We start from the raw sequence: 18,944 nt of genomic DNA on the forward strand, positions 1-18,944 counted from the left end.
TTGGTCTTCATTTTTAGTTATCACTCCAATTCATTTAGTCTAATAATTCAACGACATATTTTTGTCTATAAATTTTTATGACCTTCTAACATTCTTCTATTAAGAAAATAAAATAATAATTATGACTAAAGAGCGAAACTATTTGCAGCTAAAAGAATGCCATAATATGTTGAATTAAAGAGGTTGTTAAAGAAAGTTGTTTAACATTCTTACCCATCGAAAATTAAGGGTTTGTTTGGGTGAGCTTTTAAGAAAAGATCTTTTTTTGAGTTATATTTTTTTAAAAGATCTTATAGAAGTAAAAATAATTTTATGTTTGGATATCTCATGTAAAAAGGTCTTTTTATCAATCAATTATGTTTGGGTATAACAATATAAAAGTACTTTTTTGTTTATCTATTACATAAAAAATATCTTTTTTTAAAAAAAAAAAGATCTTTTAAAAAAAGATGTAAATTACAGCTTCTTAAAAAAGATCTTTTTTTTTTTATTTTACTAGTGCTTTTACTTTTACTACTAGAAATTTGTCAAACACGTTAAAAAATAAAAAAAGATATTTTTTCATTAAAAAAAAATCTTTTTTTAACAAAATAATGGCGTCCAAACATGCACTAAGTACATGATGATACTATATGTATTTATTTCAGTTAGTAAATTTAGAAAAAAAAAATATTTCCTCATTCTTTAAAACTGAAACGTACTCTTAACTGATCGAATTATGCTAATTTGTACACTTGGTTATTTAAAAATTAATTTTCGATCACACGAAGTTAGTTACATTTGAGCCCTTTTTATATTTTGGCTTAAATATATCTCTAATCTTTAATTTGTGAATGCTTTGGACATTGTTTTGCTTTCTTTACTTTTTTTTTTTTGTGACTCCTTTTTTTTTTTTAAATCCAAATCTTTTAAGCATAATTGATTTTCGTTCTTATATAATAACGCTATATATTTTTATATATATAAATCCAAATATTTTTAAAAGTATTTTATTTTAGTCCTTAAAATTTATGATACTTTTAATTTTTAGAAGCTTAGATTATTATTTAGGAAACTTCAATTTTTTATAACTGATCAATGCTTGAATTTTAGAAAATAGAAAAAGTTACAAGCACTCTTCAAACTACATACTTAGAATTTTATCATAACTATTTAGATTTAAGGCACCCATTATTTTTGTATAAGAACAAAAAATAAAACAAAATACTATCAGAGACAAAAATCAATTATTAGAAATCAATTTTTTTTAAAAGAAAATTATAATATTCAAAAGGAATTAAAAAATTAATTTAATTGCCGTACCAGTACATATGGCATTTATATTTGCCAATCTTAATTAAGAACCTCACCTATAAAGGAATTGTATTTCCAATTTTAACCCACAACTGTTAAGTTGATGCCCTCATTTTACCATAAAGCAAAGCAACTCCGGGAGAGAAAAATTGTGAACTTAAATTACAACATTGCCCTTGAAGGTGACTTCACATCCTCATAATCACCTTTACAAAAAGCTGCTTCAAGTGAAATTAATAAGACTTCCTGCAGAGTCACAAGTATGGGTACTATGGTCAATAAAGATACATCTGCCCCCAACTTAATTATAACTTGCACAAGAGAGAGAAATATAAATTGGAATTAATGATGAAAAATATGAAGCAGTCTAAATTTTTAGTTTTTCACAACAATGAGTTGGCACTATTGTATGAATTAGTAATCTTAAAGATTATAAAATTTCTTTTCTTTTTTGCATGTCAAAATTTCAGACTAAATATATAATTAATTAGTATATAATAATGTATCTTATGTGATCAATATACGTAGGTGAACATGTATTTCAATTTTTACCTATACTGGTATTAATACTCAATTCCTTACATGGGATAATACCTATGCACATATCAAGTAAAAAGCACATTTCCTTATTGTTTGAATGGATAAATCCACAACCACCATTTAATCTAAACAAACCCCCAAAAATGAAATAATTTAGCCTAATTTTCTTACCAACATGTCACATAGGAGGGATGGTATTTGATCGTATGTAGCGTGTGATGTTGGAGAGAGAAATAAAAATAATGGCATACATAAATTAAATAGATGAAAATTATTATTATTATTATTATTATTATTATTATTATATGGAATATCACACATCATCGGTATTTAATTTTTATAGAGTTGAGAAACTGTCATATATTTTATTAATTTAAAAATAAATTTTAAATTTTTTAAGAAATAAATGTTAAATCATTGATTAGATTGAAAGTACGGGTATCTTTATATATAAAAAAAAATACCATAAAAATCTCTAAAATTATTCATTTTATATAAAATATCTTGTATATCTTTTATAGAGAAACAAATATGATCGGCTTATTATATAAAATAAAACAGAGTATAAATAACGGTTGCGTGTATATATACATACATACAGAGATATATAGAATGTGACAAAAATAGTTAACTTACGTGTGTATTGTAGGGGAAATTGGGGTTGTATTTATGCATGCAAAGCAAAAAAGAAAAAAAAAAAGAAAAAGGAAATTACAGTGTAACGAAATAATGAAAGGGTTTTGTTTCTTTGTGAGGGGATTTTTTCTCTAATTAAATGGAAAATTATTTATATATGTGAATGAATGGAGCCCATAGAGGTGCTTGTGGGATCAAGTTTCGAGCATTGTGATTGGGTCTCACTCTCTCTGTCCCTCTTTTTGAAAGTGCTTATTAAGGGAGAGAGAGAGGAGAGAAGTGAAGGGGGGCTATTACAGACAATCCCTGCTGAAGATGAGGGTTGGAAGCAACAACAAGAGAGAGAGACTTTGATAGATAGAGAATTAGAGAGAGAGAGAGAGAGAGAACCAAAGAAAAACAAAGCTGCTATTGCTTATGTGTGTGTGTGTGTGATAGAGAGAGAGAGAGGAAGTAAAAAAAAAAAGGAAATAAATAAAGCTGAAAGCTCAAAAGCAAGCTAAAAAGAAAGAAAGCTGAGGAAACCGAAAGGGTAGAAAGAAAAGGAGAATTAGCTTTTGTTTTTTCATTATTTTCTTTCTTTCTCCCTCTTCTTCTCTTCTTTTTCTTCTTCTTCTTCTCTCTATCATCATCATCGTCATCATCAATTGCCATACAGTGAAGAACAAGAACAAGTAGAGTCACCATGTTAGCGAATAACTCTTCAGTAGCTCCAAGTTCAGAACCATTTTCTTGTGCTGATAATAATAATGGCACTCCGAGCAATAAAAGGAAGAGAAGACCCGCAGGAACACCAGGTAGGTCAAGAAAATATTCCAGCAAGTTATTGATTTGATGGTTAATTAATAATAATTAATAAGTGATTGGAATTGAAATATGTAGATCCAGATGCAGAGGTGGTGTCGCTGTCGCCAAAGACGTTATTGGAATCGGATCGATATGTGTGTGAGATCTGCAACCAGGGCTTCCAAAGGGACCAGAACCTGCAGATGCATCGGAGGAGGCACAAGGTGCCGTGGAAGCTTCTAAAGAGGGAGACGCCGGTGGTCAGGAAGAGGGTCTTCGTGTGTCCGGAGCCTACTTGCCTGCACCACGACCCTTGTCACGCGCTCGGAGACCTTGTTGGGATCAAGAAGCACTTCCGCCGCAAGCACAGCAACCACAAACAGTGGGTCTGCGAGCGCTGCTCCAAGGGCTACGCGGTGCAGTCCGATTACAAGGCTCACCTCAAGACCTGCGGCACTCGCGGCCACTCTTGTGACTGCGGCCGCGTCTTCTCCAGGTATTCATAATCTCGTAAAACCTGTTGTCACTCTAGCACTCCTCTTATAATAATTTCAATTATTCTTTTCATTTACCAAAAACAGTATCTTTATAAAACTGGATAGATCTATTATATGATTTCAGAATTTGAGTTTCATCACCTTTCTCTTTTTCTCTCTATTTCATGTGCTACTCTTCTTCTTCTTCTACTTGTTAACATTTTTAAATGAAATGATGATGAGCAATTTAGCTGATGACCTTGCCCAGCTCTATTGTTTCTACATAGGTTTTGACTTGGGAAGAAAAAGTTAAATTAAATGTATTTTTTTCTTTTCCTTTCTGGATAACTAAAAAATAAGATAATTAATAAGAAAAATAATTTGACTGATGGAACCTTAATATAAAAGTGTTTTTTTTTTCTTCCAAATATTACTTTTTATTTTTGTCTAGAGCAATACTTAGAACTGTTCATTGACAGTTGGAGAACACGGTTCCCAAAACACAGTTTTTCCGTTGGTTTCGCTTAACTGTTTTTAATTTTTAATGTGATGAAAATAATAATAATGTTTCTTCATGATTCTCTCTCCTTTGTAATAATCTGTTCCATTGACATTGTTGGTTGTTCTTATAGAATGTGCACTAGAGCACACACAGAATGCAAATCTCTCTAATTTGGCTTCCCTTGACTCCTTTTGTCCTTTATCATATTTAGTGGAAAACGGAACCTCCCTTCTTCCCCTTTGAAAAACCCACTCGATACCTTTTCCCAACCACCTTTTATATCCCACTTTTTCATCCCTTTTTCCTTTTTCTCTTTTTCATATATATAACACTAAGATTATTCTTTGTTTGTATTTGTGATTAGGGTGGAGAGCTTTATTGAGCATCAAGATGCTTGCAACATGGGGAGGCTTAGGACAGAATCTCATCATAATCATAATCATAATCATCAACAACCACCAACTCCAACTGCATGTTTATCAAGAACAGCTTCAAGTCCAAGCCCTTCAAGAAGTGAAACCAATTTCAGCACTGCTCCATGGCAACCAACATCATCAACAACAACAACAACACCAACAAGCCTTGTTGTGATCGCAAAACCAATAACAACAACAACAGAACCACCTTTCTTCAACAACACTAACCCTACCCCAATTCTAGCCACTGCTGAAACATTCCTATTCAAGAAGAGTAACACCAGCAACAAACTCCTTCACCCAAACTTGGATCTTCAACTCTCCACCACCACCACCACCACCATGATGATGAACAACAACAATTCGATCCCCAATGTTGATTTAACACTATCACCAAAGAGTGATAATAATCATCATCAGCAGCTTCAAAACCAGCAGCATTCAACACAGCTGCAACTCTCCATTGGTGGAACAACCTCGTCAGACATTAGCGAGAACAATAACAAGAACGACTCATCAAACAGGAACTCGTCACCGAAAGAGAGCATCAACAGCAGCAACGAGAACAAGCATGCGACAGCAACAAGCATGGCTTTACGGGTTCAAGAACAAGCGAGGGAGCAACTAAGGTTAGCCATGGCGGAGAAAGCGTACGCAGAAGAAGCAAGGAAACAAGCAAAGAGGCAGATAGAAATGGCGGAACAAGAGTTCAACAATGCAAAGAGGATAAGGCAACAAGCGCAAGCTGAACTCGACAAAGCTTGCGCTCTCAAGGAACATGCAATGAAGAAGATAAACTCAACCATCATGCAAATCACGTGCCATTCTTGCAAGCAACACTTTCATCTTCAACCACCACCAGTATCTGCTACAGCACCACCAGATGAAAATTCCTTGGTTCTCAGTTACATGTCTTCTGGAATCACCACCGAAGGTGCTGGAGAAGTTATAGAGAACAATAATAACGATCATGATACTACTACTACTACTATTACTGATAATAATAATAATAATGGGAAGAAAGCATCTACAGCTACTAACTCTTAGAACAAGAAAGAAGAAGAAGAAGAAGAAGATCGTCATCATATCCATCTTCATCTTCATCCACATCATTATCATCTTTCCATGTACTACCACCCTTTTTTATTTTCTATTTTTTGAGCTAATTAATTATATCTTTGTGAATTGGTATACCAAGTGAAGAAGAAGAAGTGAAGTGAGTGGGATTAATATAATGTAAGTGGGGTTAATTAATTATGAATAGGCTGGGGAGGGAGAGAGAAAATTAAAAGTAATAGAGATGAGTGTTAATGGTGTTGGTTCTTCATGTATAACTCGTTGCAAGTTTGTGATGATGCCATGTTATATTTGTTAATTAAATTTGGTATAAGTGAAGATAATTATGTTACGTAGTGTATGTAATGATAACAAGTACATGTTAAAATTGTTACTCGGGGAATAGCACTAATTAGGAAAAAATGATACAAGGTTATTGTACATAATAAGTTTTGTGTGTGTATATAAATGGAGTGATGGAATTGAATGTATGGGGGTTTATTTGGGTGGCAGAGAGTGCAATGAATAAGGGGCGTCAGGGAGGGAGGAAGTAGAGACTGCTAAAGTTTTTGTTGTTTTGGATTATCTGTTTGGACTATGTTGTGTGGTAGGGCAGATTTCGGAGAACACTATTTCATCAGCATTAAACAACTCTACTGACAAAAATATTTAAAAGAGGTAGAGACTATTATTCACATCATCAGAAAAAATCAATACAAAGCCTAGCTACTACTCCTGCCACTCTTCTTCATTAGTCATCACTGCTCTCACACTCACTCACACATGTATCCACGGATTAGTGAAACCACCAAGCTTATATATATTCAAAAAACAACAATTTTCTGTTATTTTATTTATTTTTAATACGTACTTTACATGTTAATATTAATATTTTATTATTAATCACTATATAAATATATGTGCTAATTAATTTTGTATGGATATATAATATTTTTCTAAAGATAATATAGGAATTATAATTTTAAAAAAAATGAAAACAGAAAAAAAGAGAAATTGAATAGAGAAATAGATATTGTCCTTGGTTTTAGGGTGCTATATTGTTCTGGCAACATATAAATGTGAATGGAAAAGGTGGAGAGAGAGAGAGGAGCATGTTTTTCAGTGCCACTGTTGAAAGGGGTTAATGACAGTCACAGAACTCAGTAGTCCCTCTCAAGGGGTCTCTAAGGCACACAGACTCAGACACAAACAAACTCTATTCATCTCATCATCATCATCATTCATTCACTCTCTTTCTTTCTCTCTCTTGTTGCATCAGAATCAGGGCCATTGTTGCTGGCAGCAGAAGTGGGCGCACAGAGAGCAGAACCAAGAACCAGCATCTTTCCAAATATGCAGAGACCATTCAAAGCTTTTCGACTTTATTTGAATCCTATTTCTATTGCATGTCTTGTGATAAATAACACCCACTATTCCAAACACCCATTACATACTTACTTGTGCACCAATCACACTGCCTCATGCAACCACTTACAACTGAATTTCCATTCCAATATCAACACAAACCTCTGATCCTCACAAATTATTATACTCAATCCACATTAACTAATAACATTAATTAACATTACATATAACACGTATAACATTGACCACCCTTTGGAAATATTAGGTTACCGGTATTTATGTATTTTTTGACATTTATAAAATATACATTAGTTTTTTAAAATTTAGATTTTTTAAAATAAGAATTAATCACAATTCTATAAAATGTGTGTCTTACTATTTTAATTTAAAAATAATTAATTTCTTATGTTATTATTTTATTAATTTTTTTATTTTAAATGATCTTGATTCAATTTTTTGTATAAATATAATATATCTCTTTTTATTATTTTAATATATATATATATATGACAAATTAAATTAAGTCTATGCATCTTGTGTAATATATATTACTTAATTTAGTCTTAGAAGAGGCTAATATTTATATTTTAAATGGCTTAATAAAAGAAAGTTTTAAAATAATAATTGAATTATCTGTTTAATTCAAGATCAAAAGCTTAAATCCTAGAATTAGTCAATGATGTAATTATCTTATTAAACCACTTACATTACAATGTTCTTTTTCAAATTCTGCGTTAACATGAAAAAAAACCTTAACACCCACCAATAATAAACATATCTTGCACGAATTAACCAAATTTCATTAGAACTTGCTAGAGAAAAACCTAGTTTTTATCCTTTTTAACATAATGGAGTTAACTTATTACTTTTTCAACTACGTTTACCATCAATCTTCGTTTATGTTAATGCTGAAGCGCAAGTACAAATTCCTTAAAAAAAGAAAACACATACACACAACAACATAAAAAAACAAAGTACTGTGTGTTGTTGGATTCTCCATCATATGCTGCAAATATATGTGAATATATATATCATTGATAGAACCAATACAAAAAAGAGGGTCTTAGAAAAGCCAAAGTCATGAGCAGCAGCTTAAAGGTTTCTGTGTATATTTTCTTTTATCTAGTTTCCTTTCTCATCATCATGTACTATATGGCTATATAGCTTTTTCCCTTGGACCATGTGCTTCTTCTCTATATGGTCTATGTTGTAATTTGGTTGTTCCTACTTTTCTTACCTGATGCACAAAAAACTTTGATGTACTAATATATTTTTTATTATTATTTTTATTATCATCAACGTGAAAGGAGTCACAACATTTAACTTCCTTAGGGGTCCTATATATTGCAACTTGGTATGCTTCTTCATATTTGGCTTAGTGGGTGGGTTTATTTAGTGTTCAGTCCCAATTCATAAATTCTTTTTGGCTTTTATTATTGTCATATCGCGAAAATAAGTCTATAGAATGAGAGGTTTGGTTATTGTCATATGTTATGAAATGGTATTTTTTGAGTTTAAAGCCTGATTTTTAATGAAAGTTTTTTAGTTCTTTTATGTTAATTTTTTTTAGGTAACAAAAATAAACTCTAAGTTTTATAAAAATGTTGATATCATATTAGAAGTGTACGAATGGATATATCTCTAACAGTATAATTTTTGTCAATTTCAATTAATATGAAAGTCATATTACTTTCTTAATTTGTTTATTTTTTTCAACAATATTTTTTATTTTTCGTTAAACTTTGAGAATTTTGTTTAATGTTTATATTACACTACTACTCTTATCATATATAAGTCCTATCTGAATAATTTTGTATTGGATCGGATAAACTAATTCAAAAAAAAAAATTGATAAATTGGTTTTTGATGTTTTAAAATAGATGAATGCTATCCTACCATCTCTAAAGTAACATGTAAGTTATCTTTTCTGATGTGTCATATTTTAATTGGAAGTTTATTTTAACCTGAGTTACCTTCTTCACTCTTTCGTGGTCGTTGTGCCTCCCAAGCATCAGGTCTCATTGGTGTTTCGTTTTCTCTTCCGAAATCATTCTTCTAGAAAGGGTACTCCAATTCTCTCTAATTGCGTTTACTCCTCCTCACTCCTTCGTCGTCGTCGTTACGCCTCCCAAGCATCACCATCTCATTGGGTGTCTTATTTTCTCTTCCCAAATCATTCTTCCAGAAAAGGTACTCCAACTCTCTCTAATTACGTTTACTCCTCCCCATTGTACTCCTTTATCGTCGTCGTTATGCCTCCCAAGCATCACCGTCTCATTGGGTGTTTTGTTTTCTCTTCCCAAATCATTCTTTTAGAAAAAGTACTCCAACTCTCTCTAATTGCGTTTACTCATCCCCACTCCTTTGTCGTCGTCGTTGTGCCTCTAAGTATCACCGTATTATTGGGTGTTCCATTTTTTTCTTCTGTCACATCGTCTTCCAAGATATTATTAATTTTCATGAGATTAAAGTAACCCAGGTTAAAATAAACACCCAATTAAAATATGACATATCAGAGAGGATAACTTACATGTTACTTTAGAGAGAGTAGAATAGCATTCACCTTTAAAATATTATATAAATTAATATTTAATAATATTAGTTCTTAATCTTTTAAAAATTAGATAATTTAATCACTCAAAAATACTAGAGACTAAATTATCCTTTTATTTTATCGGGGATTGATTTTTCTATTCAAAAAAATAAAAATCAATTTTTTTAATCAGAAACTAATTTATCTGACATAAAAAATTGTTTGCGATTAATTTGGGATATCACTCACCTTTAAAACATAGAAAGACTCACACAATGAGAAAATAAGCAAGAATAATTTAGAGTGATGGTGCAACTTTTTGTAGTATAACTTGAAAGAAAAACTCAATTAAAAAATATCTCATAAGAACAACTATGTGAAAATAGTGGAACTGGACGAGAGGAGGTGGTTCTCATATCTTTGATATTTTAGTGCATGAATCATGAAACTATAGAAATAATAATTGTCATAATATCATATAAAGTGAGCAAGGGTAGATTACTGGATGTTAGAAATTGTGACAAAAAATTTGAGCAAGAGTATATCCCATTTGTTTTTTAGTTACTTGCAAACCTAAGCTTCTTATATATACCACTAATAAAACAAAAGCACTATCTTATACAAAGGTTTGGTATCACTAGCGTAGCCTAACAATTAGGTCAATCTAACCTATATATGAGTGGGTTCTGATGATATATCAGAATGCAATCATGCATGTGTGACCTTCCCAAAACAATTGAATTAATAAACATAAATATATATAAAAAATTTTAGATCGGACAACTTTCAATCTTAAATATTACATTACAAATTCAGACACATACAATTATATAATTTTTTATATTCTATTACATGAATTACACCAATATTTTGAGTTCGGGTGCAACGGTATCAAAATCAACAAATTTACTATTTGTGTCAAAGCTCTAAATACAATAGAAAGCATAAAATTAGTGAAGGAAAAAAAACCCACTGAAGCAACAACGATGAGTGCTATGTGTACAAACCCAGTAGAAAAGATCAGCTTTTGATTTATCGTTTTTTCTTTTCCAACACCAATGAATAATGTCTAACAACAACAACAACAACAACAACAATAATAATAATAATAATAATAATAATTCAATGAGTGTCTTTTATTCGTGAAAAAAATTGCAAACCTTATTGAAAAATTAGCAAAATTTATTTTGGCAAAAGTAGGATAATAATATTTGATGAGACTATCAAGTTTTTGTTTTGTTTTGACAAGTCTTAGATATGATTGAGATTTGAGGATAAAGATGTAGGCAAGAAGAAGAACAATGAGCATTTTATAGGGACCTCACCAAAGATATAATAATAGAAGGGAAAAGAAGCAAGGGTAGATAAATAAGAAAAGAAGGGAAAAAGACCCCTCCATATATAAAGCTTAGGTGCACCAAATCTTGTCATGGCTTCACATTGACATTAGTCCGTAAAACAAGGCTATCCTATTGAATTTTGGAGTTCAGCCCTTAGCTTTCACATTATATAAATATAAAGTCCTATAGTAACTAATGTTAATGAACCATTTACAATTATATATGCCTTTTAGGAGGATGCAAATCATATATTGTGACTACCCTTGGGTTATGCCAAGGCAAAGGACTTGTAATGTTTATAAGAATTCAGGGAAAGTCAATTAAGAGGACCAGAAGAATCACAAAATACTAATTATATATGTAATATATATAAGTTTGGTTATTTGAATAATCAAAACTAGGGTTATCGTGTAAATATCATTTCCATTTTTAAATAAGCATACTGCCAAATTAAAGATCCTATATAATATTATTAATGCTGTTTTAATTTCCGTTTGAAGATCTAATTAATAAGCAATAATATTAGAGAGACAATAATTAAAATTATTTTATTTAATTTAATATTTATAATTTTATGTATATAATTTTTATAATTATATATATTTATTACATCTAAAATTGTATAATAATTATTCTAATAATAATTAATTAATAAATATTAAATAAAATAACTTTAAATTATTTAGATTGATTTTTTATTCTCTATCTCGAATATTATTGTTAATCAGTATCCCTTAATTAGTTAAGAAAATAATATAAATACTGATCTGTATGGGTTCTTTATTTTTTCCTTATCGATCCATCTACTTTAAGTATAATTTCCTTTTTCCGAAAACAATACTTAGAAGTGAAAAGATGCAATAATAGTTCTCATGAAACAATTTTAAATCCACTCATTTGAATAAAAGGGAAAGATATAATTTCATAGTACATCTTTTGCTTTCTGTTCACTCAACACAATTGTAATGTCACAACAAAATTTGAGGGGAAAATTTGTCTATCAATCAATCCTCCTCTCCCCATTCATATCATTATTAATCTCCCAAAGAAGGTTTAGTACCCTATATATCCCCCACTGCCCTAAAAGCCTTACATGAATGCAAGCTTGTATGTGGTGGCCTTCAATGAGGAAAAAGAATAAATTATGATTTATTAATTAATTATCTAAACAAGTTTAATTAGCCATAGTAAGTATGAAACCATATGGACATTAAGTTGTTCATTTTAAATGTGAGACAAAATTAGAGAGACAAATTCAGAACAATCATGTTACGTATATATAAAAAATTAGTCATCTTTATAAAATACTTATTAAAATATAAAATAAACATTAAAAATATATCAAACAATACATATATTTATGTATAAGTACATACTAGTTGATTTTTTATATACATAATATTTTTATTAACGAAACACATGGAGTGAATGAACACCGATAATCAACATGAACAAAATTGGAATCAATTTTAGTGGTTGGTAGTGAGGTAAGTCTTGAAAATGATTCACTTATTTAGGCAAAAAAGTCTTTTAAAATATCCAGGATGCTCAAAAACATGGTTAGGCCCAAAAAAACTTTGTAATGATCCAAGTGAAATAATAAAGCAAATATTTAATGGGCCCATATGGCTTTGAAGGAAAGAGGGAATTTGCATGTTCAAAAGCATGATTGTAACTGGACCTACTTCATTCAAGTGGCTTCGTACTAATTTGCGTTTGAATGAGGCCTACATTTATTACCAAACTCTTAGGGTTGATGACCCATAACACAAAGTGGTCCAAGGTTTTGGTTATTAAAGTGCACATTAAATGGGGCAACTAGGTGAATTTCTTTTCAGAATATTAACCTATTTACGTACACTCACTGACAGACTCACACTCATGCATGTGGCATATATCATATGTTGAATTGTTCATTACAAGATTCTCTTTTTCCATTTTTTTTCCCTATATATAGAATATATGAGTTTAATTTCTATGTCGAGAAAATACGAAACTATTATTTTACACTGATATATAATTGAGAATTATCACGTAAATAAAAGTTCTAGGTAGTGCCTAAATTCTAATTGAATGTCAATGTAAAACACTAAAACTTAGAGTTTATGCGAGTTATATATTTCTTTTGTTGGTAGTTATTTATGCCATTTTTGTATACATTTTATGAAAAATAAAAAGTTAAATTGGTTAGCGAGGCCCATATTGAGAATTTTCTTTTTGGGTTTTTAAAAGATTAGCTATCTCTTGTGCAAAAAAAAAACTCTCCTATCATATGCTCAAAAATATGACGCAAATACCTGAAAAAAAAAAAACCCTTGAGCAAATGCATGTCAAAAAAATAATTCACGATTTTATACCAAAAAGAGAAGTAAATACCTAAACTAGTTCCAAAAGAATTTATGATCGGATATTTTAGTCTTTAAAACTATTTTATTTTCTAGAAGTTATAAAAAATTACTCGTTACGGTGTTAGACAAATTGGTCTCTTGTTGATTTCAATTAAATTTTTAATATGTATCTAGAATAAATAATCTTTAACAAATTTTGATATAAGACAATTAGATTCTAAAAATATTACTCTAAGATAAATTATTTTTCGTTCAAAATGACAGAAGGATTAATATATCCCACAAGATTAATTTTTAAAAATTTTTAAAAAATAAAAACTAAAATAGTTAATCTAAAATTTTTTAGTGCCAATTTAAGTGTTTATTAAATAAAAATGCACAATTTGCCAAACTAGCCATTAATTAAAATTTCTACAGTCAACACTTTTTTTTATATATATTTATATTATATTGTCAACTTTTGAAAATAATTAAAAAAAAAGATAAAATATACATTTTATTCTTAATGCTTTTAAAAAATTTTAAAAACATTTTTAATATTTAATTTATTTTAATTTTATCTTTAATAGTTTTAATAATTTTTAACTTTACTTCTACCATCAAATTTTTAGATATGATCAATGATTTTTTTTTTTCAATTTTATCCTCAAAATTACTGTTTATATTCTTCTACCTCATCATCTTCAAATCTTTTTTCGAATCCAATTTTAAAATTAGACTCTTGAGACCTAACTCTCTTTTTTGGTGTAAGGGAATTCTGATTCCTCTTTAATTGGATTGGCAACTATAAATATTCATTGTAGCAAAGTTCTCCGGAAATGGTGGACAACAACTATTTTCTTGGGAAGAAACAAAGAGAGAACTTAGGTTGAAACTTGGAATCTTTGAAAAAAAATTAACATACTAATGCTTTCACTTGAAAAATTTGACCTTGTCCGAGACTTAATTGGCTTGATTGATTTTAGCGTCCTCAACAATTTTTCTTTCAACCCTTTCATTATTTGCCTCAGAATCAAAAAATAATAAAAAAGAACAATTAAACTTGATTTTGTTGTCTAAGCAAATTAGGGTGAAAATTGTGAAATTAAAGCTTAAAATTTTTCTTTTTTCTTTATTTGGATTCTTGTTTTGATGCAGTGATGTATTGGACTCTCTATTCTGGCCAGTAATAGTTGCTTCATTGGTTGAGGAGAGGGAGAGTAGTGTGATGATAAAATGGTGGTAAGTATAAAAAAAGGGTAAAATTGAAACACAAATTATTAACCACATTTTGACTGTTAAAAATTTAATAGTAAAGATAAAATTAAAATTTATTAAAAACATTAAAACAAAATTAAAATAAATTAAATATTAGAAATATTTTTAAAATTGTTCAAAAACATTAAATTTATCTTTTTTTTTTTTTTTTGGTAAATACATTAAATTTACTTTACTAAAAAAGATATTATTCCGTTTATATAAAGGCAATCACAAGCACTCACAACGTTAGCAATTTAAGGGTTATGCTGCAATTTGTCATGTTGTATGCCTGCGTTGCCAATTTGCCATAAAGTATGATACATATCGTTATCAAGTAATATTTAGTTATTTACAACATTAATGAAGTCGTACCAACTTTATCCATCATCCAACTTTTATGTATACATCAAAATAGTTATTTCCGATATAAGGCTGACCAAATAATGTGGCAACACAAGCAGCTTTGCCAAGATTCACTTATATTCAAAATTCATGCATTCTTTCTTCGTTTAAATAGTGTCAACAGTCAACACTGGTAATTTTACCAATACTATGATACGATATTTATACATTTTTAACACTCGTAAAAGTATTTATATATCATTCACTAAAGTAGTTATATGTTGATGGCAAAAAGCGAATTCTTATCTTGTGAAACTCAAATGTATTTCTTATCATTTTTTGTCTCCAATATTTTTAATAAATTTTAATATTATTAGATTAATATTTTATTTTTATACTATTAAAATTTAAAAATTAAAATTTAATATTTAATATTTAAAAAAATTAATCTAGTATTGACTAAAAGTAATAAATTTTATAATCATATAATATTATTCTTATGTTATTGTTACTACTACATTTTAAATATTTAGTGACATTTATCTCTTAATATTTATTAAAATATTAGTAATTGTTATAAAATTATGTATCAAGTAACATTTATAATAAAATATTAGCAAATACATGTAATTTAAAAAAATTAAAAATATTACTTATTCCTATTGACAGAAAAATAAATAAGCATTTCCTTCTCCTAAAATCAAATTATTAAGGTAAAACCTGAGTTCACACTTTCGCTCCCTTTCTATTTTCGATTCGTTCTCCTTCGCACTCTCGCTCTCAATTTCATTCATGCTCTCGATCTCGATCGTGCTTCCAATCTTGCTCGTGTTTCGCTCTTTGAATCTCTCCCTCATTTTAACAAACTCTTCTGTTTTCTCTTCTCTCGATCACTTTTAGGGTTTGTTACTCTCTGTTTTGAAGTGAGTCTGACGAAGAAGGAGAAGAAAAACCTTTTTACGTGTTCTTTACTACAACAAATTCGGACTGAGGCAACCCTTTAAAAATGTTGCCTATAATAAGGAAAAGTGTTGCCTTTGATAAAAGGTAACACTTTTTGACAAAAAGCAACGCTTTTAGGGGGGTTGGCTATACGGCCGTTACCTTTGGTCTAAAGCAACGTTTTTGTGTATTAAAGGGAACTCTTTTTAAGGCAACCTTCAATAAACGTTGCCTTTTCTGCAAATAAAGCAACTCCGCAAAAGGGTTGCCTTAGAGCACCCAAACACAACGCTTGAGATGAGACGTTATGGCAACACTTTTTACGAGTTGTATTTTCTAATACATAAAGCAACACTTGTCCTGAGTTTTTTAAGTTGCCTTTTCATATACCTAAAGCAACACTTGTGCAAGTTTTTTCTAGTTGTTTTTTCATATACCTAAAGCAACCCTTGGCCAAATTTTTTTAGGTTGCCTTTTTCATATACCTAAAGCAACACTTGTCCAGGTTTTTTTAAATTGCCTTTTTTATAAACCTAATGCAACACTTATGTAAGTGTATTTGCAGTTGTCTTTTTTTAATACCTAAAGCAACACCTTATTGAGTTTCTCTTATGTTCTCTTTTTTAATATCTAAAACAATATATTTTTTACCTTTATTTATATGACATTTGAAGGATATATAACACCCACATTTGAATAAGCTAATAATATATATTGCATATATATAGAAAGGTCTACCAAGTGCCAATTACATACTTGCCAAATTACTAAGTCAAATAAATAATAAATATAAGTAAGCAAAATACATGTTTTTCTGATGATGAACTTAAACCAAAAAGAAACTAAGTTTTCGACTTGAAACCAAAAAGACTTGGTGCTTCACCATTGCGCCAAGAATTGCCTTTATATCTTCAGAAAACTTCATCCAACAATAAGAAAGCTGCAGTCAAATTTAAATGAAAAAAAATTATAGTAAAAACATTAGCTATACAATAACATGTATACTCAAGTGTTACAACAATTTAGCACACATATACCTAATCATGATTTGGAATATGAGTCGATGGAGGAGAATGCCGAGGAACTAAATTTGGATCTTGTGCACTATTTGCAGACGATTGCTTAGATCGCAAGAGAGAAAGCGCTTCATCAACATTCATACCAGGAGAAGTTTGTTGCAGCATAAGTTTCACAATATCTTCTAATCCTTGCAGTCGTTGCTTATGGTCATCTAATTCAGTTTTTAAAGCTGTTACCTTCTCTTCACTTTGTTTTTTTATTTCATCTATTTCTTTATTTTTCTTAAGAGAAGCTTTTGTAACAGTTCTTCCAAAACATCGAACTCTTCCTGGATTTTCTTTACCAAAAACTTTTTGAAATGCATTAGTAGGAGTTTCTCCAGCTTCTTGGAGATCATCAAGTTTATCCTATAAACGCAAACAGCCATAAAACAGCCATAAAATAGCAGTCCATGATAGCCATAAAACAGGCATAAAATAGGCATATAACAGCAACTAAATCAGTCATAAAGCAGCCATGAAACAGCCATAAAACAGTAACTATGATAGCCATAAAACAGCCATAAATTAGCAGTCCATGATAGCCATAACACAGGCATAAAATAGGCATAGAACAGTAATTAAATCAGTCAGTAAGCAACCATAAAATAGCCATAAAACAGCAACCATGACACCTATAAAACAGCCATAAAGTAGATACTAAAACAACAACCACGATAGCCATAAAACAACCATAAAATAGCAATTAAAATAACAATCCATGACAGCCATAAAATAGCTGCCATGACAGCCATAAAATAGGCATAACATATCCATAAAACAGCAACTAAATCAGCCATAAAACAGCAACTAAATCAGCCACAAAGGAACCATGAAACAGCCATAAAATAGCCACAAAGTAGATACTATAACAACAATCATGATAGCCATAAAACAGCAAAGAAAATAGCATCTATGACAGCCATAAAATAGCATCTAAAACAAGAAAATTATAGAGTAACTTACAATAACAGCCTGTGTTTCTATATCAAGTGTTTTCCCTTTTAGTCCATTCCGAGTTGCAACAAATATTTCAGCTTGATTTGGTTCCTCTTTGTTCTCTTTTTTCTCACACTACAGACCAAGATAACAATTACAAAGTTATAACATACTAAAATTAGGGGGAAGTAACGAGTAGAGAATTTTAACTCAAACTTGACCTTACCAAATCAACACGCACTCTTGCAAAATTGATTGGTCCCATTTTATGCCTCCATTGTTGCTTCTTGCGATTTTCAGAATTTATAGCACACATGGCCTATGTTTAAAATAAACAATGATGAAAAAAATATAAAAATTGAAAAAAGTATACTTGAACATATCAAATAATAATAATTGAAATTCCCTAGCTCACTTTGACAGTTGGAATACTCCAATATGCAATTAGTTTCCGAAATTGTATTTCTGGAATTTCCAAAGGACGATTCACCAACATATTCTCAATATTTCCAGAATATGGTTCAAAATGCTTCTTCTTGATTCTTGTTTTGTAACGCTTCCATGCTCCTTAAACACCAGTCATCACCCATAGCTTTGAAGATTTTGGAAGAATGAATTTTGACTACAAACACACCAATTTCATCATATCATATGAATAAAAAGATTATTAACATATGGCATAAAATAAAGATAAATGGAGCTTACATTAATATACTTCCAAATGCGCTTTTTGATATGCTTAGGCACAGCTTTCCAATTAGTGTACATCAAGGTAATAAAATCACTATTCCTTCCCATTGTTCCAATAAAATTAGTTAAATCCTTCACTCTTTGAGGAGTTGGCCCCACGGCTGCTCCCTGATCAAAAGTCACTTCCTCCCTTTCTTCCCAAGTTCTTGCATAAATCTTTAAGCATCTTGTTTTTCCACGAGTCCTTTTAACCTTTGAAGTATCTAAATCAAAAATTCAGAAATAGTACAAATTAAAACCAAAGACAGTCGTGAATCATATATGGAGAGGGAAATAAAAATTGAATAAGTATAAAAATTGAACAAGTATAGAAATTGAACAAGTATAAAAATTGAACAAGTATAGAGATCGGAAAGGGCATTAGCACTTTTCAGTTTTTGTCA

The 18,944-nt window shown here is 30.2% G+C and overlaps 2 protein-coding genes across 2 annotated transcripts; one reads left to right on the forward strand and one right to left on the reverse strand.

The window, feature by feature from the left end:
- Positions 1–2,647: 2,647 nt before the first annotated feature.
- On the forward strand, positions 2,648–6,057 carry LOC107644082 (protein indeterminate-domain 14). Its single transcript, XM_016347874.3, has 3 exons — positions 2,648–3,266; positions 3,352–3,751; positions 4,598–6,057. The coding sequence occupies exons 1-3, from the start codon at positions 3,155–3,157 to the stop codon at positions 5,694–5,696; spliced, it is 1,611 nt and encodes a 536-aa protein (XP_016203360.1). The 5' UTR covers positions 2,648–3,154; the 3' UTR covers positions 5,697–6,057.
- A 10,794-nt stretch (positions 6,058–16,851) lies between these two features.
- Positions 16,852–18,307, reverse strand: LOC107644083 (uncharacterized). Its single transcript, XM_088486258.1, has 4 exons — positions 18,227–18,307; positions 18,038–18,130; positions 17,839–17,946; positions 16,852–17,241 (listed from the first exon to the last, which is right to left on the reverse strand). Exons 1-4 carry the CDS (start codon positions 18,305–18,307, stop codon positions 16,852–16,854), a joined length of 672 nt encoding a protein of 223 aa, XP_088342384.1.
- Between the last annotated feature and the right edge of the window lie 637 nt (positions 18,308–18,944).

The sequence above is a fragment of the Arachis ipaensis genome, chromosome B5, assembly GCF_059453495.1.
Source record: "Arachis ipaensis isolate K30076 ecotype BB chromosome B5, ASM5945349v1, whole genome shotgun sequence".
NCBI lineage: Eukaryota > Viridiplantae > Streptophyta > Magnoliopsida > Fabales > Fabaceae > Arachis > Arachis ipaensis.